This window comes from Dendronephthya gigantea, unplaced genomic scaffold (assembly GCF_004324835.1).
Source record: "Dendronephthya gigantea isolate DGI-Jeju-01 unplaced genomic scaffold, DenGig_1.0 000001F, whole genome shotgun sequence".
Lineage (NCBI taxonomy): Eukaryota > Metazoa > Cnidaria > Anthozoa > Malacalcyonacea > Nephtheidae > Dendronephthya > Dendronephthya gigantea.
In genome coordinates, this window is record NW_021163011.1 from 5,901,423 (window position 1) to 5,921,919 (window position 20,497).

A 20,497-nucleotide genomic window follows, 5' to 3' on the forward strand; every position below is an offset into this window, starting at 1 on the left:
CTCTTCTGAATGGGGTAACTCCGTTGGAATAATCAGACAAAGACACCACGCTGTTCTGGATTAATATTGAACAAAAGTGATAAACTGAACTGACCCATTAAAAAGGTGCCTCATACAATGCCAAAAGTATGCAGTATTTGATCATTAAGTATATGGTCTAATAATATACATAAAAAATTTCTCAATTCTGATTGGTTTAGAGCAATGCAATTTTTAGGAAATCCCAGTGCCAAAAATAGGAAATTCCAGTGCCAAAAAAAGGAAATCCTAGTGCTAATTTCTTTGAAACGTTTTTAGATATGCTCCCGAGTGTTATAATTGTTGTGTCTTTATATGAATTAAATATTTTATGTAAAAACGTTGAAACAGTTCTATTTTCACACGATTTGAAAACAACATGCGACGGCGCGTGAATTTTGTCAATTAAATAAATTATTTATCATAAATTATGTATAATAATATTATTAATAGGTAATAGCATAGATTCTCGTGCAATTTAGAAAAAAAACATGTACTCGAAGAAGATGATTTTTATGTAAGATTTTTTTTGCTTCACCAGAGTTGCAAAAAAGCTGCGGTTACGCGGGTGCCACCTGGAGGAAGGTTTGCTTTGAACGAGGTTTGTGAGAAAGGTTCAAAGTTGAACACTCTAATTGATCACATGCATGTACCAAAAAAACAAATATTTCTTTATGCTGGTTGTCACTGGACTCAGTGACGTAACGTCATTTTGAGGAAGGTTTTCAAAACTTGAAATCCTACCGTAGGAAGGTTGAACTCTTTTTGCAACTCTGTGCTTCACATATTTTTTCTAAACTCGGTCAAACTTTATTTCTACTCTTCCACGGAAGACATTTCACAAAAATGAGGGCGCAGTTTTGGTCTAGTAAATTTGATTCTTCTGCTTGGTCATTTCCATGGCTCTAGTAGAAGCAACTGATAATCACTTCTTAGCTGTTTCATCCTCTGCCTTCATGGTAGCATTTTCCTTGGGGTAGCAACGTGGTCTTATTAATAACTCCAGCGCTACGAAAGTGGAAAGACTTAATCAGACCCATATATAGCTAATCACTTTCAAATTCGAAAAAAATATTTGACGCCTCTAACTACTGATCTGGAAGCTTATAGCAGCTTATCGACACTCTTGCTAGCTGTCATGTGGATATCATGCATGGCTTTATAGCATTCTTTTGTGAACTTCTTTTATGTATGGTTATTTCTGCCTAGGTTTTGCAACAACATTCAAACGTGCATGTCTTTGGAAATTCCGCGCATGATAAACTCACTGAGATGTTGAGATGCATATATAAAGAATATCAAGCCAATAGCTATATGAATAATAATAATCATATTTTTATTGATTTCACGTGATTGGAAACAACACTGGGGATATCCGTTTCCTGTAACTGTTTGGTCAAACTTGACTTGTGGTTGTGCAAGATAGCACGAGCTGGTTCATCCAGAGAGCTAAATATAGATCTGTAAAGTATACGTGTCTGTGGCTCAATACATGTTTGAAGTAGGTAAATGATCTGAGATTTAAGTGAACGACTTTAATAAACACTTGATGATTAAATACCTTTTTGTTGAATAAAATTCCTAATCTTATAGAGATAGAGATTCGTTTGTCTCCCTGACGAACAATTAAAATCCTATCAATCATTTTCCAACGCCCCATAAAGCTCTTACTTCGTTTGTGGAAGGAAATGGGACTAAATGAAAAAAAAATTTTACTGCACAGCTGTTTTTCGCATTTAGAATAAAATAAACAAAATTTGTCAACACTAAGTCGATATATATACACGAAAATAAGACAAAGCAGACTATTATACAACGTTCATATAATACTATCTTTAGGTTGTAATATTAGTCAATCAGCAGGAACTTTTAATATACCTATTTAGTGTAAATAAAGATCAACGAAAGCTGGCCTATTCATAAAGTCCGATTTTTAGTTGGTTTAGATAATACTACTTAATTCTGTACATTTACTTAACTAAATCCTCTAATGTTTCCTGACTTAAAGGCTCATTAAGCTTTACAATCACCTGTTGAGTTTTTTAATTCAAAACCAATCATGATACAAATTATGAAAAACTGCACAGCGAATGTCAATTTTTGTAATGATTCATTGTCAAGGATATCGCTAGACTTTGACGTTATAAAAGCATCTCATCATAGCTTTCAGCGTACCCCTAGAATTCATCAAGCATTGTTGTATATTCAAGTGTCAAATTGAGATACGTTCCCTACCCGAAAAAAAACAGGGGATTAGCTTAATTTAATCTTTCCATTGTGTCCAGAATACTGTACTAATTCTCTGAGAGATTTTTGACAGTTATAAAATATTGAGACAAATGTTGAGTTGTTATATCTGGGAAATTATACATGTATTTCAGAATAATATCTGTCGATAAGTTTATTTTTCACATAATTCAGCGTTTAATTTTTCTCTCTGATGTGCCGCTAATCAATTTTACTAATGCGATAAACACGCCCCGGCATTACAAAGTCAAAACGAGATAAAACATAATTAGATTATTGCTTAAAACTTGTTTTCCTTAATATCCTCGAGGATTAGGACGTTTCCTTCTCATTAAGATCCAACGCGGTTACTGACCCCATGTATAGATCATGTGCCTCGTGCATAAGGTCCCAGAAATTTTGAGCCGGAGAGAAATTTTGCTGGATAAACACTTTGGTGTTCATATGCATACATAGCACCAGTATGGCAAACTCGTATTCTATTGATGTTCTACTAAGACCGGATAACCATGAAGACAACAAGAAAATTAAAGAAAACGACCTCAATTCAAATAAAGCAAAAGCGTTAGCAAAAAAGTTGGCAGGTACGGTAATGCTTCCTTTCTCTGCACGCTATACGTGTATATGCATAACTATATATTGTACAAACAACGCCGGCTTAGCAACTGGCATATAAGGTTATAGGTACTGTATATAATATAGCTAGAATGCCGCATGGATAAATATGGTACCAATTCTACCCGCACATTCCCAAAAAATTGAGCGCAATGATGCGAACAGGCCACATCGGTCGTCTTGATGTGGTTGAAAGTTTATCGTTATAAAAACATGATCACACAAATAACTGAAAGATGCACTATTGTGCTTAGTTTAGTTGAGTACTCTAAATATAGATTGCTACCAGCCACTGCATGCCTGCATGTGCCAAATATTACGAAATCCGCTCATTTAGTGCTCGTGGTGGGAAAGTATATGTGAAATTCTATGTGATATTATTCAGATGCAATGATAGAACAAACTGAAACAGCGAAGAACAAGTCTCGAAGAGCTCGGACAGCATTCACCCAACATCAGTTATCAACGATGGAAAGAGCTTTTGCTCGGACGCATTATCCTGATGTTTTCATGCGAGAAAGACTGGCTTCGTTTACGAATCTACCAGAATCAAGAATACAGGCGAGTTAAACTGTAACTATAATGAAGGCCAATTTGACCACATGCAGTGTGACTATATAGAAGTATAAATTCATCTGTAGGTTATGAAAAATCTTATTGTTCATGCCTTTGGCCGTCTTTATCTGACAATTAGTAACGAATGTTGTAATTCCTATATATGATAAGGTGAAATCACTGAAATGCATGCAAATTTGATGAGAGTGCATGTATAGCAATTTTTATATGTGCATAGGTAGTCTGTTGATGAAAAATTAGTTGCCTTGTGTATTAATTATGTATCCATGTCACGCGGTAGTTTAATCTCCCAATCAAATTTATATTGATTGCAGTTCGATAATTAAGTTGAAGCACCGAATTTTATACGTGCTCCTCCTATATTTCATGTAGGTGTGGTTCAAAAACCGGCGAGCTAAACACAGAAAACTTGAATCTCAATATCCAATTCAACTTTTCCACACAACAATGTCTCCAATTGCAAGCAGAAATCCACTACTTTGGAATCATCAAGAACATTATTCACCAGACGATCGGCAACATTTAGCATTCAGACCAAATGTTTTACTAACAAGACAACCAATTCCAACTTACATAGACCAGTCTTCCCCATATCGTCTTTATCCACTCCATTCGTTGCCTACCTCACCAACAGTAAAAATACCCCGAACATATAATGGACAATGGCAATCAAGCTATGTGCCATGTACACAGCTCATTTGAACACATTTTAGTGTTTAATATTCAAAGATATATGTTCATTTTATGGCATTTTTAATTTATACCAAGCAAACTATGTGATATGTAATGGTAAATCTTAATGAACGTACGTTCGATTGATTCATTCGATGCATTTTTTGATAAAACTGAATATTAATACTGAATGTATAATTGTCGCATTTGCACGAGGTCACACCGCGCGTTGACTGCAAACCGTGTAATCTTCACTGTAGGGCATCAACGCAATCCACGAAAATCTGATGTCTTTTGCGCACCTAAATAATTAGTTTCACGCAAAAGAAGTATGCACATTTATCATAAAATTTGTCACCGTTGGGTTTGATTTAAATTGCCACTCAGTAGTGAAGGCGCTTGCAGAACTACAGAGAAAGGGTCGTGAGCATCCTCCCCAAATTTTGGAAAATTGAGGCGCGGAAATGGGATTTCCTGCACTTTTCGGCGCATTTATTACAATTCTTTGTTTAAAACTAAGAAGATTAAATAATTTAAGGGGCTGCGCCTCTCAGTGCGTTAATTGGTATGTATTTCTGTATACATCTGTAAGTATTTCATTCATATTATGAAGGAATAATGGTAACAGTCTATTTGGAACTAAAATTTGCTAAATTGGCTTTGGTATTTTACCACCGGGTCGGGAAAGGCATTGGTCATCTCTCTCGCGCTCTTTGCTCTTGCACTCATTTGCACTCTTGCGTGCATTCTGCTTTATTTGAACATATCCACTCGTTTAAACTCTAGAATGTGTGCTGAGTTATTCTTCATCTATGAGTTTACCTTTTGTAACTACGAGTTTTTGGATAGCCTTAATATTCGATCAGTTAAGGACCTGTTTACGTGATCGCGCTTAGCCAAGATCAAACAAAGCTAGCGTGAAATAATATTAAATCTATTCATTTTTTCAAAATTCAAAAACAAATTACTGGCAACGATTCGTCCTGTCCTGTCTTTCGTTGATTTGTTTTACATTTATGCGACATTTATGCGTCTTATGTATAACTACTGTGTTTTGCTTCTCCTAAAGACTTATATTTGAATACCTTTTAAGGTTCGGTTGGTCTTGAGCGAATCATTTAATCAGACTCTAAAGTTGGCACTGAATTATATACAGTTTATTATATTATAACTTTGTGTTAACAACCAGTCCGTTTCGGAAGTCATTCTTAGGTAGTCTATTTTCTTTTTCAGCATTCGCATTTACGATGTCTGCCTCTTCGCAACAAAACAGTTTTTTCACTCTTCTCATGAACGGTCGAAGTGATCCAGTTTCATTTTCTGGTCCTATCAGAGCCAAGACAGTCGTAAAGAAGAATAGTGCATGAAGAATCGATAAGGCAATTGTACAAAATATAAATATTCCAAACTGTGAAAAGAAAAGAATCTTTGCAGCTAGCATAAAGATGGAAGAGCCGAGGGTTGTACAAGCACCAGAGAATACTGATATCCCTACATGACCCAAAGTATACTTGACTCTCGTGACCCTGTCCTGATCCTCGAGAACCATATATCCTTCAGCTAAATGTACGACGTAATCAACAGCGAGACCAACTATTAAGGTGAGGTTAAGAGATTCGAGTACGCCAAGACTCCAACCAACAACTGATATCATTGCGAGGACACCACATGTTACCATAGCAATAGTCAGTGTTGCCATGACACCAATGATGACGTTTGTTGTCGCAAACGTGAGTACAACCAATGAGCAAATCAGACCAATAATAATTCCTGTGATGGCATTGTTCACCAATAACTTAAATAAAAAAGATAAATCGATTAGACGTTACCGCCGCAGCACTACAGTGTTCACTAATAAACTGATTTTCTTAATTAAGGAATGCCGGCGCAGGAAAACTTACATGTGATATGTGATAAGACGTAGCTATGCTTAAGGTGGTGTAACTAGAACGATAATTTGGGGGGGGTGAATATTCATATATTCAAAGTACAATAATTCACAATAGAAATCCGTCGGACAGAACAGAATATACGAATATTCACACCCCCCCGCAATTATCGTTCTAGTTACGCCCCTGCTTAAGATAGCAACATTTATTTTTTACCTTTTGAACTTTTAACCACTGCCAGACATTAAAAGGTTTTACAGTTGCCTGAAATCCTTTGTTACATGATGGAGGAAGGTCGTTCATCTAAGAAGGATCAATAAATTTTGTTAATAATAACTAGATCAACCAACCAACTGACGAGTTGTGTTCTTCAGCATGGCAAAAAACACAATCTGTGGGGAACTTGTATCCGCTGGGTTTCACCATATAAATTAATAAATAGTTTTTTATAATATTGTGTATGCATTGTAAGAGTACATAAAAATATTGACCTTTTGGTTCACGAAGCTTTCCCAGTCGTCATAAATCTCTAACCCTTTCTCATAGCCCAGCTGAGAAGGATCAACACTTGTATTAAAAGCAATCGCCAAATATAGCGGTCTGTTTTCTACATAAATTTCGATACAGAAGAATTACGAGACATAACATTATCCTGTTTTTAATGAAATATACCTACAGCTATATATTGAACTCAATGTGGTAAATTAGGGATCTGTGCGAACGAATGGGACCATATTAAGGCCACTGCTCATTGTCCATTCGATAATTCACACCTGAGGCTATATGTATCGAATATCAGAGGTTCAATAAGTTCACGCAGTTATATATACACTAGGCACATTACCTCGACTTAAATTTCCAAATGAATGTGGATAAGTAACACCTTTGATAAGGTCTTTGTAATTTTTATAGTCAAACGTTGAGGTATAATTCTTTCTACCACCTTGGCTCATAAAAAATCCTGCGCCAACTTCGAAGAACCTGGTAATATTTGTTACTGTAACTTTGTAAATATCAGGATTGGATTTCATTAATGTTTTGACTTTTTCTTCACTCAATGGAAAATCCACAGCCGTTGAATATATTGTTTTGTTGGATTCCTCCTGTTCCAAGGGAAATTAAAAAATGTAAACACGGTAGTATAAAGTCGTTTTTGTCGATTTATTTATGATTGGGGCTTCGGAAGTTCATTAATTCTGGTTTCGTTTTGGATAGATATAAGCGAATAAATAATAACATAACAATTATTGCATTGTTAAAACTCTACAACTACAGGCCATAGATAGTACTTGTACTACAATTGCTATCTATGGTCTATAAAAAAATTGCATCTATACACGACCAACTTAAAAGTACAAAAATGAATCATTTAGCTACCGCGAAAAATTCTTCCATTCTTTGAAAAATGCATTTCATTTCAATTTCTCCCGTTACTTGACTTCGCCGAAGATGTAATTTCTTTTCCTGTTCGCTGGTGATATTCTTCATAGTTCCGCAAAATCTCTTGAAAATATAAAATGACCTGTGAGTGTCTAAATGAGAGATTTTTTTAACCATTGCACTATTTGGTCGTTCGTTCATGACTGGTAGTGGTACCTCAGAATTGGTCTAAAAGTTCTGGACCAATTAACACTGGACTACACATTCTCATCAGAACATCAGCAAGACTTACCAACATAGCCTGTTGTGAAGGTTGAGAATTTAGATCAAACTCGTGATCAAAAATGGTTTTTCCTTTGCATGCGAAATCGGTGTGATGGCATTCACTTCTGTCTTGTTCTTTTAAACCCCAGATAATATAAACAATAATGACACGATCTTCTTGGCTTTTGCGAAATGCATTGGATTCGATGTGGCGAACTTTATTCCAATTTGAATCCGAACGCCAGAGCTTTATCTATACGTAAGATACCAATTAAAGTTGTTATAGAAATTAGCTAGATGGCTAGATTATTATTGATAATTCATTTTGAGTATAGATGAATGGATTGGGTTAACCCACTTTTACACAAACCTGCTCTTTGTTAGCTTCCAGTTTTGTTGCAAAGAAAACGCTTGCGGCGGCTATAGTTACAAAAATGATGACAACAACCCAACGAAACACTTTATGAATGATCAAATTTCTTAAAAACCACCCCTGAAAGAATTGAATTATACATTGAGAAATCTTTCCCGAACTCGTGGTTTCATCCTTTGTTTGAATTCTTGCACAACAACATCTTCCTCTTCTAGAGTTGTGATGAAGAATTAGCACCACGGGAAAAAAGATGATGATTGAAAAATAGTTGACCATAATCAAAATGGCTGAGAATAAACCAAAGGAATAGATAGCTAGAAGTGGAGATTGCATGTTTGATAGAAAAGCTACCATTGTTGTAAATGAGGTAACGAACGTCGTTTTTGCTGCTGTCCTGTAAACGCCTGATACTCTGTCAACAAGATTTTGTGACTCGCCTTTACTAGATTGTCTCCACGTATCCATGAAAATAAAAACATCGTCGAAACCAATCCCAAGAATTATGAAAATCGATAGAACATGGAAAATGCCAAAATATCGGTAATCAAAAACGAATCTGTATATGAGAATCGTTATGTTGAAGCTTGATACTATACTAAACACACCCCAAGCAGTAATCCATAGGGAGCCCGTATGAAACCATGAAAAGATAAAAATAAAGGCAAAGCTGGCAATTGCAAGCATCATATCAAAAATGATTTGATTTCGAATAGCGTTCGACCTTAGGGCTCTGTTGTTGTAGTAGAAATTCATTCTTCCAACCCCTTTGTCATGCTTTTTCTTCAAAGTGCTTGAAAAATGGTCCACAATAATTTCATTTAGCTTTTCTTCCTGCTCTCTCTCTTTATCATTGGTTCTTGAATAACCTTCAAGGGGCCAGCCAGTGTACATTAAACTTCGGGTGTATTGTGACCTAGCTGTGTTCTTTTCTATCACCGCATCTTTACCAAGATGGAAATTAAGTATAGCTCTGCTTATGTTGATAGTTTGTGCTGTGTATAAGACAAATGATATATTCTGAAAGGTAGGATCATATAGATCCGAGTGGATATTGCTATACGATCCATCAAAGAAACTGATAATGGATAACGGTGTCTTGCAAGTCATATTTTTGGCTCCCTGTAGTTGGCACAGTTCACTTTGGAAAGTTTTATGGCCAAAGATTTCCTTCTCACTTTGTTTTATAGCTTGTAAATTCTCTTTTGTAAGAACATTTCCATGATTTAATTCATAAATCATGGCGATTGTCTGGTATTGCAGAGTGCGAGGTAATTGAATACTTGTTTCAGACGTGGAAATCTCGTCCTTAGCATTCAACCAGGCATCTGTACGAAGTTTGGACGAATCGTCCGGCACTTCCAGTGGGAACCGTCCAAACTCGAATTTAATTACTTCATTCCCAGATACGGTTAACAAAACTGTGAGAACCAGCAATATAATGTGAGCTCCAAACGTTATTCCTATAAAAGAGTAAGATATGACATCTGATGTCCGTAGGCAATCGATAAATTGTTTCAGTCAAAAACGGTACAAGAGGGAACTGAACGGTTCCAACTAAAATACTGAATTAGCTTCAAAACAGCATATGCTATGGGCTTTGAATTAGGTTTTCGTTGAACGAACTTCAGTGAAACGTTGGTCTGAATATGGGTCACCTGCAATCTCATTCCTCGGTACAGGTTGGGTCACCTGCTTGAAAACACGAAGAACTATATATATATATAAACACCAACGATGTTTTCTTAATCATTTTTCCGCACAAAAACTTTATTCAGATACATGAAACGATGCGAAAGCACTATAGTAAAGGTTCTCAAAGGGAACATCTGGCTCTGTACACTATATGTATAACAACAAGCCGATTGGAAGTGTGAAATATTTGTCTAAAATATGAAAGGCCAAGTAAATATACGAGCGTAATTTAAGCTAGTTCGAAGCGATATTACCCTTGGTACGAGGTTGTAAAGTGGGAAGATTTAAGTTGGGATGAGATTAGTACAAGTGGGACTGTCAAATGTTTTGCGTTTTGCCCAGTGTCAACAACAATTGGACATGCATGGTTAATTTCGAGCTTGTTTACACGAGGTTTAAGCCAGGTTAAGCAATGTGACGTATGTCACATTTTGGTTGAGTCGAAAACAATAAAACAATAGATAGTGAAATGATAATGATAACTTTATCATCTTATTATCCATTGTTTGAAAGGCATCGACAAGACATTTAACGTGGTTACGAAAAACGGCTCTTGGTAACTTGGTTGCTCAGTCTCCATGCGGCATGCACATGCAACGTATAGATACGGTCAAGTTCCCGAAAAGATAGAAATCAGGCTTTAGGATTTATCTGCCTTCGAGTTCAGTCAATGGACTACGTTTTTGCAGACGGTGTTTGTCTACACCATTGTAAGGTAAGTGGTTTGTTGTTCGATGATTAATGAGAATTTTCTTGAACAGATTTATTAATGATAAAATAGGCTCTGCGGCTAAGCCGTGTCTTGAACAAGATGCAAAGCTAAACCAATCCATTATTTTAACTAGTCTGCTGCTCATACATTGAGATTTCAGCCCTAGACTATTTGAACTACGGCTTGGGAACAAATTGTCCGAATAAACGCCATTTAATTTTGAAATACTCGACTAATTTCATCGAGAGAAAAACGCCATATTTTTATCACTTTTAAATATTCGAGGCACACATTAAAAACAGTAGGTTCCACTGAGCCGAGATGCCTTAATTGTCGATCTATTGTTGTTAACTATACATAGATGCTGAGTTCTAGGGCTAGGCTGCCAGACAATAAGCTTACAAAGAATTCCGAACAAGAAGAGGACTTTCATGATTCGTGCAACTGTATAGGCACTGAATATTTAATCTGTAGACCACAATGCAACACGTTTGTATGAGCAGGTCGATATACTGAGTTATGCTCATGCATGCAGTCGTTTAGAAGGCTGATGAGCCGAGCAAATATATACATTTATATATATACATAATTTATAAATAGATCATGTCTTCTGCATCACCTGTTTCACATTCATACGGTGCTAAAAATGAGTGAGCTTGACGGTATAGCCCTAACTATAATTGGCATCACTATCATTCCCAGAGTTTTCCTTTGTATGATCTAACTGTAGAACTGATTATCAGACCCTGGTCTGGGATTTTTTTACACTAAATTATCTTCAGCGTGGAATTTTCAAGCGTCATTAGGTAATAATATTTCGTCGCGTAAATTTTCACAACAATTATACAAGTACTAGACGTATATTTGTGGGTATAACTGGGTTTCTCCCAGGGCTGCATAGGATTGTATATAGAAAATGGTAGCCCCCGCATTTGAGACTGAGAAACAATGACTAGTCAGCAGACTTTCAAAATAGATTATTTGTTAACTGATAGATAATGACAAATGTATTTAAACAGACAGGATTCTTCTTCATCAATACTTTTGAAAATATCCCGAATATTAAAGGTTCTAGAGAAAGATATCAACTGTATTAATGAAGATTTTAATTGTGAAACATACCGAAAGTCAAACTAGTGTGCGATACAATGAACTGACAGTATAAGTTAGGCTTCTGGCTGCTGCGTTGTTTGACATCTCTGTGAAATTGTGATTCTCGTTTTGCCGTGGACAATGTCAGACCATTTCCTGCTGAATTCTTTTGCTCAGGTTTATCTTTATTGTCCTCGTTACTAGACAAGATTATACCCTGGTTTATTTTCCCAATTTCTCTCGCATTGGCCATCATAATACTGCTGTATGTATGGATGGAGTTGACCGAGTTGTTATGACTATACGTCCTTAGTTCTTGGCAGTTCATGCGTATATTATTGCCTCTCGAGTTAGCTCTTTATTTTCACTGTGAGGCTTTCATAACACAGCTGGATAGTTGAATATATTATATATAGCTATGTATGAATATATCAATTACCACGATTCTTTTTCAGACTATATTACAATACTGAATTCATTAGGATCTTGATTTAGCTATACTAGTACCACTGTTATATCGTTTTTCCATGCATAAAAATATATATTTCATGAACTCTGTATAACTTTGAATGTTAGAAAAACAACGGAGTATGTTCAATGACTTAGATTACCTATGCAGACAAGCTTTACAGTGGCAATCATGATCAGTTTCTCGGAATAAAAGAAGATTAAACTTAAAAGTCAGTTAAACATGCATGCTGAAGTCCAGAACAAAGTGGCACTTTTTACCAAGTTAGCTATCATGTGGCATTAATGTCTCCAGTCTTCTGATAAGCCTCGATATACAAACTGAATCAAAAGACTGGTAAACTGGTAGACTGGTAAAAATAATTCGTCATTCAGTTTAAAGAATGTTGAAAATTCTTAAAATTCAACAATTTTTTAAGCCTACTTGTAATTAGGGTAGAAGATTTCCTTTTAAGGTAACAAGCCATTAAATCGTTGTCACAAATGAGTCAAAGAAAATCTCTATAACAACACTAGAATTTCCGCGAGAAGATGGCCCGCTCAAAAGGCAGGCAATAATGGCTATGCTGGCTCACTTAAAGTTATGCGCATGCACAAAAAAAATCAAATTTACAGCAAAACTAGATTGACCTGCTAAAAGGACTGAAAATGTAAATTGATAACCTTCCGTCATCTCCAACAGGGTAATAACAATTCAAAAATCGTCATGCAATTAAGCATTATTTCCAGCATGGCAGCATAGTAATTGGGCTGCAAAAAAGTCTGCTATATACTGCTTTCCACAGAAAAGTTTTAAAAGGTAAATTTGCCTGGTAGTTCAACTTAAACACACAATGCCTTTTCACGTGCAGCGGGTGGAGTTGAGTTGGCTACATGAAGTTTCTACATCACTACATGAAGAAAACGTAAACTCAGCAGTCAGCATTAATCATTTTTTGTTATGGATGCCAAACCAGATTATGTCCTTATACGAAATAAGAACCTTACAAGAGACAGGACCTCGTACGGCTGATGAATAATGCTAACATTTATATCAGTTTATCTGTAAGAAATTGCAATCTTGAATTTTTTTCATCTTATTATTTGAGGCATGGAAAATTTTTAATTTCTGATTGTCGGTATATTAGTAGATGTCCATTTAAAAAAAATTAAATAAGACCTAACAAATGTTAAATTCCTTTTTTTTGATTGGGTAATATATATGATATACTTCTTTTAGATCGGGCCGAACTTTTGGTGCAAGGTCGCATTGGTCGCACTCAGTATATGGGTATTATACAACGTAAATTTTACCAAAAATTAGAAATTGTGCACGATGCCAAGTAATTAACCAAGCAATTAACTCCATACTATTACATGAATATTCTACTGAACTGAACGTTGCCTAAGAAAAACTGCATATGTTTCTCTTATTTTTCGACATACTCCGCCGCAACCATGTTCTGATGCATGCAATAGCTATAACCAGTATTCATGGTCAGCAATATAACTCCCTCGGTCCAGGTAATTAATTATAGGTCAGTGAAAAGTAACTTCAGTTCTGGCCAATGAGCATCTGGATATTGATAGATATCAAACACATAATTGTTGCAGCTCGTTATGATATTAACAGCTGTTTCAGATTCTTCTTTGCTCTCTCGCAGTCAGATAATTCAGCCACTTTGCGTGATAAGAGTTCATAAATCTTAACAATCATTACATACACCATCTGTCCCCAAACTTGAATATTGGCGGCGTATTTCCAAAATAAATACGCTATTTACTTGAATGGGGAATTTAGGAATGTCGGAATAAAAAATGTGAGATGTTGGTGCCTAACTTATGTCCTTATTCTTCGTCATAACGTTTTTCAATTAGCCCGACAGTAGTGTAAATTTTCTGCACGCATGATGTGATAACTGTGGTTGATATCTTTTCAAAATGAACCCCCCACCTTACATGTGCGACCTCGTTATAAGAGTCTCAGGTCCGCAACTAAAGCTTCGTCTCAAACCATATAAACCATGTTTTCAATAATTGGTATAATAGTATAATTCCCCGCCGATCTTCTACCGAGCATTCGTTGTCGGTGATCAGCGAAGTGGGCGCGTTAAAACTGACAATTGAGGAAAAAATTTTAATCCAATATGTTACTTCCTGGCTCCAACGGCCCTCCAGAGAAGATGGAGACTTTTCACAAATCGCTAATGCCGGAAGAAAAGGTGTTCATATTTCTGAAACTTTCGGGCAGCTTTTAACTCTACAGGGTGTATCAAAAAAGCTAAACCGCTTAAGATTCTAACTTCTAAGATATTGTTTTTAGGCACAATAGCAAATTGATTTTAGGCATCTGATAGTTTAAAATGGCCTCTTATCATACAGTTGAGCTGCTAATAGTCATATTAGCTGAACTGCATGATAATAGTGCAGCTAATAAAAAACTGATGAAAAACTGTTTTTATTTTGGATCATACCCAAACCTTAACCTGAGTATCATGGCTTCCGTTATGCCATTAGCCGTCAGTCTATACACACCCGTCTTTATTTAGGCAATTCTGCCGCTGTGAAGCCATAATTAAGTAAGTATTCTCAGATTCAAGGGACCAAATTCCAGGGATATTCATGAATATTAAGTGCTACTTTTTTGTACACTATATATGTAGTAAAGAAAGTGCTGCCGGTTGACGAAATTGCAAAGCGTACTACCTCTGCAACTTTGATATGATTAATAAAGTTTAGATTATATATAGTTGTTGTAAGAATCAAGCAATCCTGTGTAATTTTTAATATAGTCCAGAAAGTAATTTCATATCATGTTAAATGTTTATGCAAAAATCGATAAACTTTACTAAGGATATTCGATATTTGAAATCCATTTCCTGATTACCTTAATTGAGCTTCTTGATTGTTTCATGATGGATGCAAAAAAATATACAATGCATTAGCAAGCACATCACATGCATTATAATAACGCACACAGAGAGCTGGTACGGCATCGAGCTTTGGTGAAAAAATTCTGAATAATTTATTTATTTTTTATTCTGATTAATTTATAATTTTGTATTTCATATTATCTGAGCTAGTAGCCTGCATGTTCTTCTTCCTTTATTAGTAGAAACAAGACGATTGTTTTCAGTAAAACATACACCTGCTCACACGGACAGTTTAGGTAGTTCCCTGCCCTAGATGATGTCGTTAAACGATATATTTCATTCTCGTTCGCTTATATAAACTATCTATATATCTATCTGCACTTATTATAGGTTGTTTTCTACATTTATTCAATTAGCGAGAGCAAAGTTGTTATAAAAAAGGGTTTCTCTACTATCAAAATTTATAATACACACTGGTACATTCAGTTTTACCATCTTGGGCTACGGAATCAGTGTCAGTTGAACAGATGCCCTGGCTTCGAATTAATTTTTTGCAATCACTCAATGCCATTGAGCAATGGCAATTGTTTCGCGAGAAAGTTATACCGTAGTGGCCGTAGTCAACGCCGGAAAAATCGTTCAATGTGTCAGAATTTTCTCTCTCAAGGTGAAAATTCAAGTCGTATACGTATAGACTCAAGAACAGACCCCTGCACCTTTTCACATATATATTAAGGATTTTATGCCACCGTTTTTTTTCAGTTGGAGCCCAACCGAACATCTTAAAAAATGCCTGGAATTTGCATGTCGCGGAATGAATGATTATAACAACATTCTGACAGCCATCAGATTTAGAACATGAGATCATTAATCCATAGTTTATACTGATAACTGATTATTAATGTTATCCAGATTGAAGCTTTCATTAAAGCTCTTATGAACCGAATACACACAATGTTGGTCGCTAATCATTAGACAGATACCCTCGCGATGGCGTCGACTTCTTCATTCGCAATTGAGAACTTATTGAAACCAGAAAAAACGCCCGAAGATATTGACGATAATTCACAGCCAAAGACAGCAACCTCTTCATCGAAAGCTCTGCATTTAGCTGAAAAACTTGCAGGTATTTATTGAATAACATGAAATTTAGCCTTTGGAGGTTTCAGAAGAGTTTTTATCGAAGAATGAGATTAATAAATACCAGGACTGATTAAGCAACTGTACGAGATATGTTTATGTTTTTCTATGATGCTGCATGCAGTTTTATTCTAGATTCACCTTAAGGCATGTATACCGTAATAAAGCACAAACCACTCAGCCCTCGTACAGTCACCTCGTTTTTAAAGGAAGCAGTTTACTTGTTACCTGTACTCATGCAGCACTTGTACAGTTGTACGCCTGATAAAACGCAATGTAACCATAAACCATTATCACTGAATAATAAATAATTGCTTTGCTTGGATTTCAATTTTTTAGCAGCGTGATCTGGTCGATACTCATTTCACACAAAAGCCTCTTCTTCGAAGGAGAGTGTTATATTTGCAAATACACATGCAGTGCAGCTTTTGAGGCATAATTCCGCAATTCCGCATACAATGTAGCTACAATATATCACTGAATCAAAATTAGACTAAATTAATTTGGAATGTTGTATATACCATGAAATATTTTTCGGCTGTACTGATCGGCTATATACTAATTGCATTCTGCATATTCCAGAATACAAGTGCATGCACTTGCATAGCCTAAGGTATATGCATTACGATTGCATATATAGTATAACTGTATAATTGGTGCCGAAACAACTATAAAGCGTGGTTTTCATATGTCGTAATTCATCGACGATAGCTATTGTCGGTGGTCATTGATGCATAAAATCCTTTATCTATCGAAGAAAATTGTATACTTCATTGATCACCGACAATAGATCGTAGAACATCGCCGATAAATTACGACATATAAAAACTAGGCTTAAACGGTATAATCTTTCAAACTTATAATATTTTTTCACAAAGTTTAGACTGCATACATATCATCTATCAGCTTGCATTTGGGAATATGTTATAATCAATATAAATAGTGGTATTTATCAATAATTGACCGTGTAGAAAATTGTGGAAAGAAGCAAGATCGCATGCTCTGTGTATTGTATAGTGATATATAATTTATACATTAGAATTCATCATATTACAGCAAATGATTTATGATTGCTTGATTGCAAGAATGCGCTAGCATTACGAAGCACGTATTAAGGACTAGAATGTATTATGATCAGGCCTTTTCGTCAATTAAAGTAATTCAAATAATTAATATAATTGTACTTTCAAGAAGCAGTACTTGTACTTCTTTTAATGAAGCTCTCACGCAGTCTAGGGTTATTCTTGCACTGGTGGAACACATGAATATGGTTTACAAACTTTCCAGCATGCATGCATGTATTTGGGTATACATGAAATACAATATGTTATAAATCATTCTAAGATACAGCTCTTAGACATTTAGAGTTCAGTGGTGTATAGCTTTAATTTATATGTGAATGGACATATAATCACAAGTCGGAGAGTTCAAATACGGATATTAAAATGATAAGAAATTATGAGTGCAATTGTCACTTCACTCGAGAATAATATTATTGTAACAACAAGTTTTAACAGCATTGAAAATGAATCAATTTGTTATTCACTTCTCAGTTTTGTTTGCACGCTGACTCGGGTATACCACGCCGAAAAGATTTACGAGGTCAACCACTTCAAAATTGGTTTTAATGAAAACGCCTGAGTTATGATAAAAAGCTTAGCTGAGCTTAAAATGGCTTAACTTATACTTTAATCACTTGAAAATAAATCCAGATGGAGAATCGTTGATTAGTCGACGCTATTCTCTTCGGATGATATATGGTTAGAATTTGATTTATGTGAAAGCACAGACACACCTAAATTATTTTGCTTACGTATATGCAGATGGAAGAACGAGATGTCTCCAATGTGTTTACATACTCTTGGTAATGTACAGAGATAAATTTAATGATGTGTGGTCTTATTTTATTGCAATAAATCTTCTCCGGAATGACTAAATATTCCTATAAACACTTTCGTTTTCAATAACTCAGTCTTTATTCCTAAACATCTTTCGTTTTCAATACCTCTAAATGAAATTCACTATAGTGTCAAAAAAGAGGGGGGCGCAGCATGAGTGAGTGTGTGGGGACAAATACAACTAACAAACATAACTTATACATCATTATCTTTTCCTGCATCGAAAAGAACAGGCAATGTTTCAGTAGAGTGTGGCGCAGGAAATTATTCCTATCGTGTTAAATTACGAGCTGAAAATCAAATTACCTGCATGTTGTTTCCATGTAGAAATTATCCTGGAAGCAAAATGTGGCGTTGGAGTTGAGAATCCGAATTACAAACGTCGAACTAGGACGGCCTTTACATCGCATCAGTTAATGACTTTGGAAAACATTTTCTTGCAAACACATTATCCTGATGTTTGCATAAGAGAGAGGCTTGCAAGATATATGAACTTGACTGAATTGAAGATACAGGTTCGTGCTTTAAAATATTCCTGAACAATATCATTAAAAAAGAATTCTTCGCTGGCAGGAAAGGTGCGGCAGGGAAGGTGACAAGGTTTTACTTAAAAACTAATAGTTCCATTCAACCTGTCTGGTGTAGGGTAATTAATCTATAGTGTTATACAGTTAGACCAGATATAATAGAAAGGAGAGAGGGATAGGCAATCCTGTTGCTTTCACCATGACATGTCATGATAAACTGACCGAACCCGTAACGATGAAGCTACTCGTCATAATTCATCTTATTCAAATCCCCACCTTTTGAAGTGCTCATGAGCCTTGCATGAAAGGGAGAATAAGTGCATTGATCAAGGCCAATTTGCCCATTTTTAGGTATGGTTTAAAAATCGTCGCGCGAAACACAGAAAAGAACAAAAAAGTGGCCAGAAACTAACATATGACTCACAACGTTACTATCACAGTAGATTACCACGAACAAATTTGAGTATGGACAAATCATGGACATCAGAAGCTTTTGTTCTAAACATGACTCCAGTGTTTGATAACTATCCAAAGGAATCTGTGCTTCCTTACTCATTTCCATGCCCTTGTTGTGTTCAGAAACCACACAATAGCGGAGATTGGAGGTCAGGACCCTGCAATAATTGTTATGCAGTAAGAAGTTCTCATGGATACACTGATGATAGCCGACTTTTTTGCCATCAAAATTTTAGTCTTTGGGATGGAAAATAAAATACTAATAACGTTTTCACTAAGTATTACTCAAAACAAGACATTAAAAAGATTCAAAGAGAGAGAACCCAGTGCACTACTGCACTGTACATGCAAGAAAGAGAAATTATAAAGCTGTCCCAAGTTGGAGGCAGTGAAGTTGTGAATATGTTTTTTCGTTTGATATTCATGTTTTTATATTATTTCCGAAGGAGGATTTTTAAGAACGAGCAATATTAAAGTTAAAGTTAAAGGGATACTCTACCAAAAAGATCCCTTTTTGTCTGATTAAAAATGATTTTGTAAAGAAATATACGATAGGATAGTTTCTTTATATACATGATAGTATATATAGACGCGCTGTAAAGTTAAGAACAATTAAGTACTGCTTGAAAATCACAAACAACAGAATTTGTATAGACTTTTCACGTCATTATACGTGTTTATTCGATGAATATATAAATTAAGAGGTAGGGATGGATTTACGGAATACCGGAAAAAGTCGCGCAGTTGAGTTTATAGTTAGGTTTCGCGTTTTACGCCTTTATCCAATCCAATCCAATAAACTCTGATCATGCAATATCCCATTCCACATATAATTCCCTATGTTATTCCGCCTTTATAAACGTCATCCTATATCACATTTAGGTTTAGGGTTAGGTTGAAATCTTAATCCAATCCGATAAACTCGAGACAATATCTCATGCCGTAACTATTCAGCTTTTAACGTCACCGTATCGAAGTTGGCCAGACATGAATATGATCACGTTTCTTTGCCTATCCCAAAAAATTTCGATAATTCATCGCCTGTAAGTAACCAAATTATATAGGTATATCTAAATATAGAATACTTTAGGATATTAACCTCAAATTTAACTTTACCGCAAATTTTTTTTCTGAGGCCCTATGACGTCATGGTTTTAAATATCTGCGAGGCATAAAGTACTTCAAAGCGTTGTGCAAAAGTTTTACAAACAAATTTTTTTACAAACAACATCAACATATCTTAGAAATGAAAATAACAATGACTGTCACTCGTACTTTAGACTAGTGTGCGAATGATACACCGAGCCCAACATTTTCATGATCAGTCCGCCGGAAAATGGCGTATTCGACCATGGTCGAGTCTACCCGAAACGGGGTATTCGACCATGGTCGTGTCTACCCGAAAACGGCGTATTCGACCATGGTCGAGTGTACCGGAAAATGGCTTTTTAAGGTGCTTTAATTTTAGGTTCTTTCTTAAGTCGGGGGCCCTTTCAGGTTTGGGGCTCGGGGCAAAATTCCCCCCTACCCCCCTCTCGGCGGCCCTGCATTTGATTGTAGCCATACATGCAAATCTTGCATTATCATGCATTCCCTAAACCACCGAATAATTATCTGGTGAAAAGT

The 20,497-nt window shown here is 35.8% G+C and overlaps 3 protein-coding genes across 3 annotated transcripts; 2 read left to right on the top strand and 1 right to left on the bottom strand.

Moving 5' to 3' along the window:
* Positions 1-2,581: 2,581 nt before the first annotated feature.
* On the top strand, positions 2,582-4,635 carry LOC114527952 (paired mesoderm homeobox protein 2-like). Its single transcript, XM_028549634.1, has 3 exons — positions 2,582-2,849; positions 3,266-3,441; positions 3,829-4,635. The coding sequence occupies exons 1-3, from the start codon at positions 2,729-2,731 to the stop codon at positions 4,156-4,158; spliced, it is 627 nt and encodes a 208-aa protein (XP_028405435.1). The 5' UTR covers positions 2,582-2,728; the 3' UTR covers positions 4,159-4,635.
* Positions 4,636-5,227: 592 nt separating this feature from the next.
* LOC114525705 (protein dispatched homolog 3-like) lies at positions 5,228-11,865 on the bottom strand. Its single transcript, XM_028547120.1, has 8 exons — positions 11,561-11,865; positions 8,032-9,494; positions 7,690-7,914; positions 7,395-7,520; positions 6,862-7,120; positions 6,509-6,624; positions 6,234-6,320; positions 5,228-5,923 (listed from the first exon to the last, which is right to left on the bottom strand). Exons 1-8 carry the CDS (start codon positions 11,856-11,858, stop codon positions 5,294-5,296), a joined length of 3,204 nt encoding a protein of 1,067 aa, XP_028402921.1. The 5' UTR covers positions 11,859-11,865; the 3' UTR covers positions 5,228-5,293.
* LOC114525740 (intestine-specific homeobox-like) lies at positions 10,317-19,328 on the top strand. Its single transcript, XM_028547162.1, has 4 exons — positions 10,317-10,441; positions 15,763-15,976; positions 18,216-18,403; positions 18,767-19,328. The coding sequence occupies exons 2-4, from the start codon at positions 15,841-15,843 to the stop codon at positions 19,124-19,126; spliced, it is 684 nt and encodes a 227-aa protein (XP_028402963.1). The 5' UTR covers positions 10,317-10,441; positions 15,763-15,840; the 3' UTR covers positions 19,127-19,328.
* The last annotated feature ends 1,169 nt before the right edge of the window (positions 19,329-20,497 follow it).

What these genes read in the sequence shown, in the direction of transcription:
- LOC114527952 (XM_028549634.1), top strand. Translation starts at nt 2,729, where the DNA reads ATGGCAAACTCGTATTCTATTGATGTTCTACTAAGACCGGATAACCAT. An exon ending in GTTAGCAAAAAAGTTGGCAG is followed by an intron (nt 2,850 to 3,265) that starts GTACGGTAATGC and finishes GATATTATTCAG; the next exon opens with ATGCAATGATAGAACAAACT. An exon ending in TACCAGAATCAAGAATACAG is followed by an intron (nt 3,442 to 3,828) that starts GCGAGTTAAACT and finishes TATTTCATGTAG; the next exon opens with GTGTGGTTCAAAAACCGGCG.
- LOC114525705 (XM_028547120.1), bottom strand. Translation starts at nt 11,858, where the DNA reads ATGAACTGCCAAGAACTAAGGACGTATAGTCATAACAACTCGGTCAAC. An exon ending in ATTTGGAAATTTAAGTCGAG is followed by an intron (nt 6,625 to 6,861) that starts GTAATGTGCCTA and finishes AAATTTATGTAG; the next exon opens with AAAACAGACCGCTATATTTG. An exon ending in AGTGGTTAAAAGTTCAAAAG is followed by an intron (nt 5,924 to 6,233) that starts GTAAAAAATAAA and finishes TTTTTATTTAAG; the next exon opens with TTATTGGTGAACAATGCCAT.
- LOC114525740 (XM_028547162.1), top strand. Translation starts at nt 15,841, where the DNA reads ATGGCGTCGACTTCTTCATTCGCAATTGAGAACTTATTGAAACCAGAA. An exon ending in TTTAGCTGAAAAACTTGCAG is followed by an intron (nt 15,977 to 18,215) that starts GTATTTATTGAA and finishes GTTTCCATGTAG; the next exon opens with AAATTATCCTGGAAGCAAAA. An exon ending in TGACTGAATTGAAGATACAG is followed by an intron (nt 18,404 to 18,766) that starts GTTCGTGCTTTA and finishes GCCCATTTTTAG; the next exon opens with GTATGGTTTAAAAATCGTCG.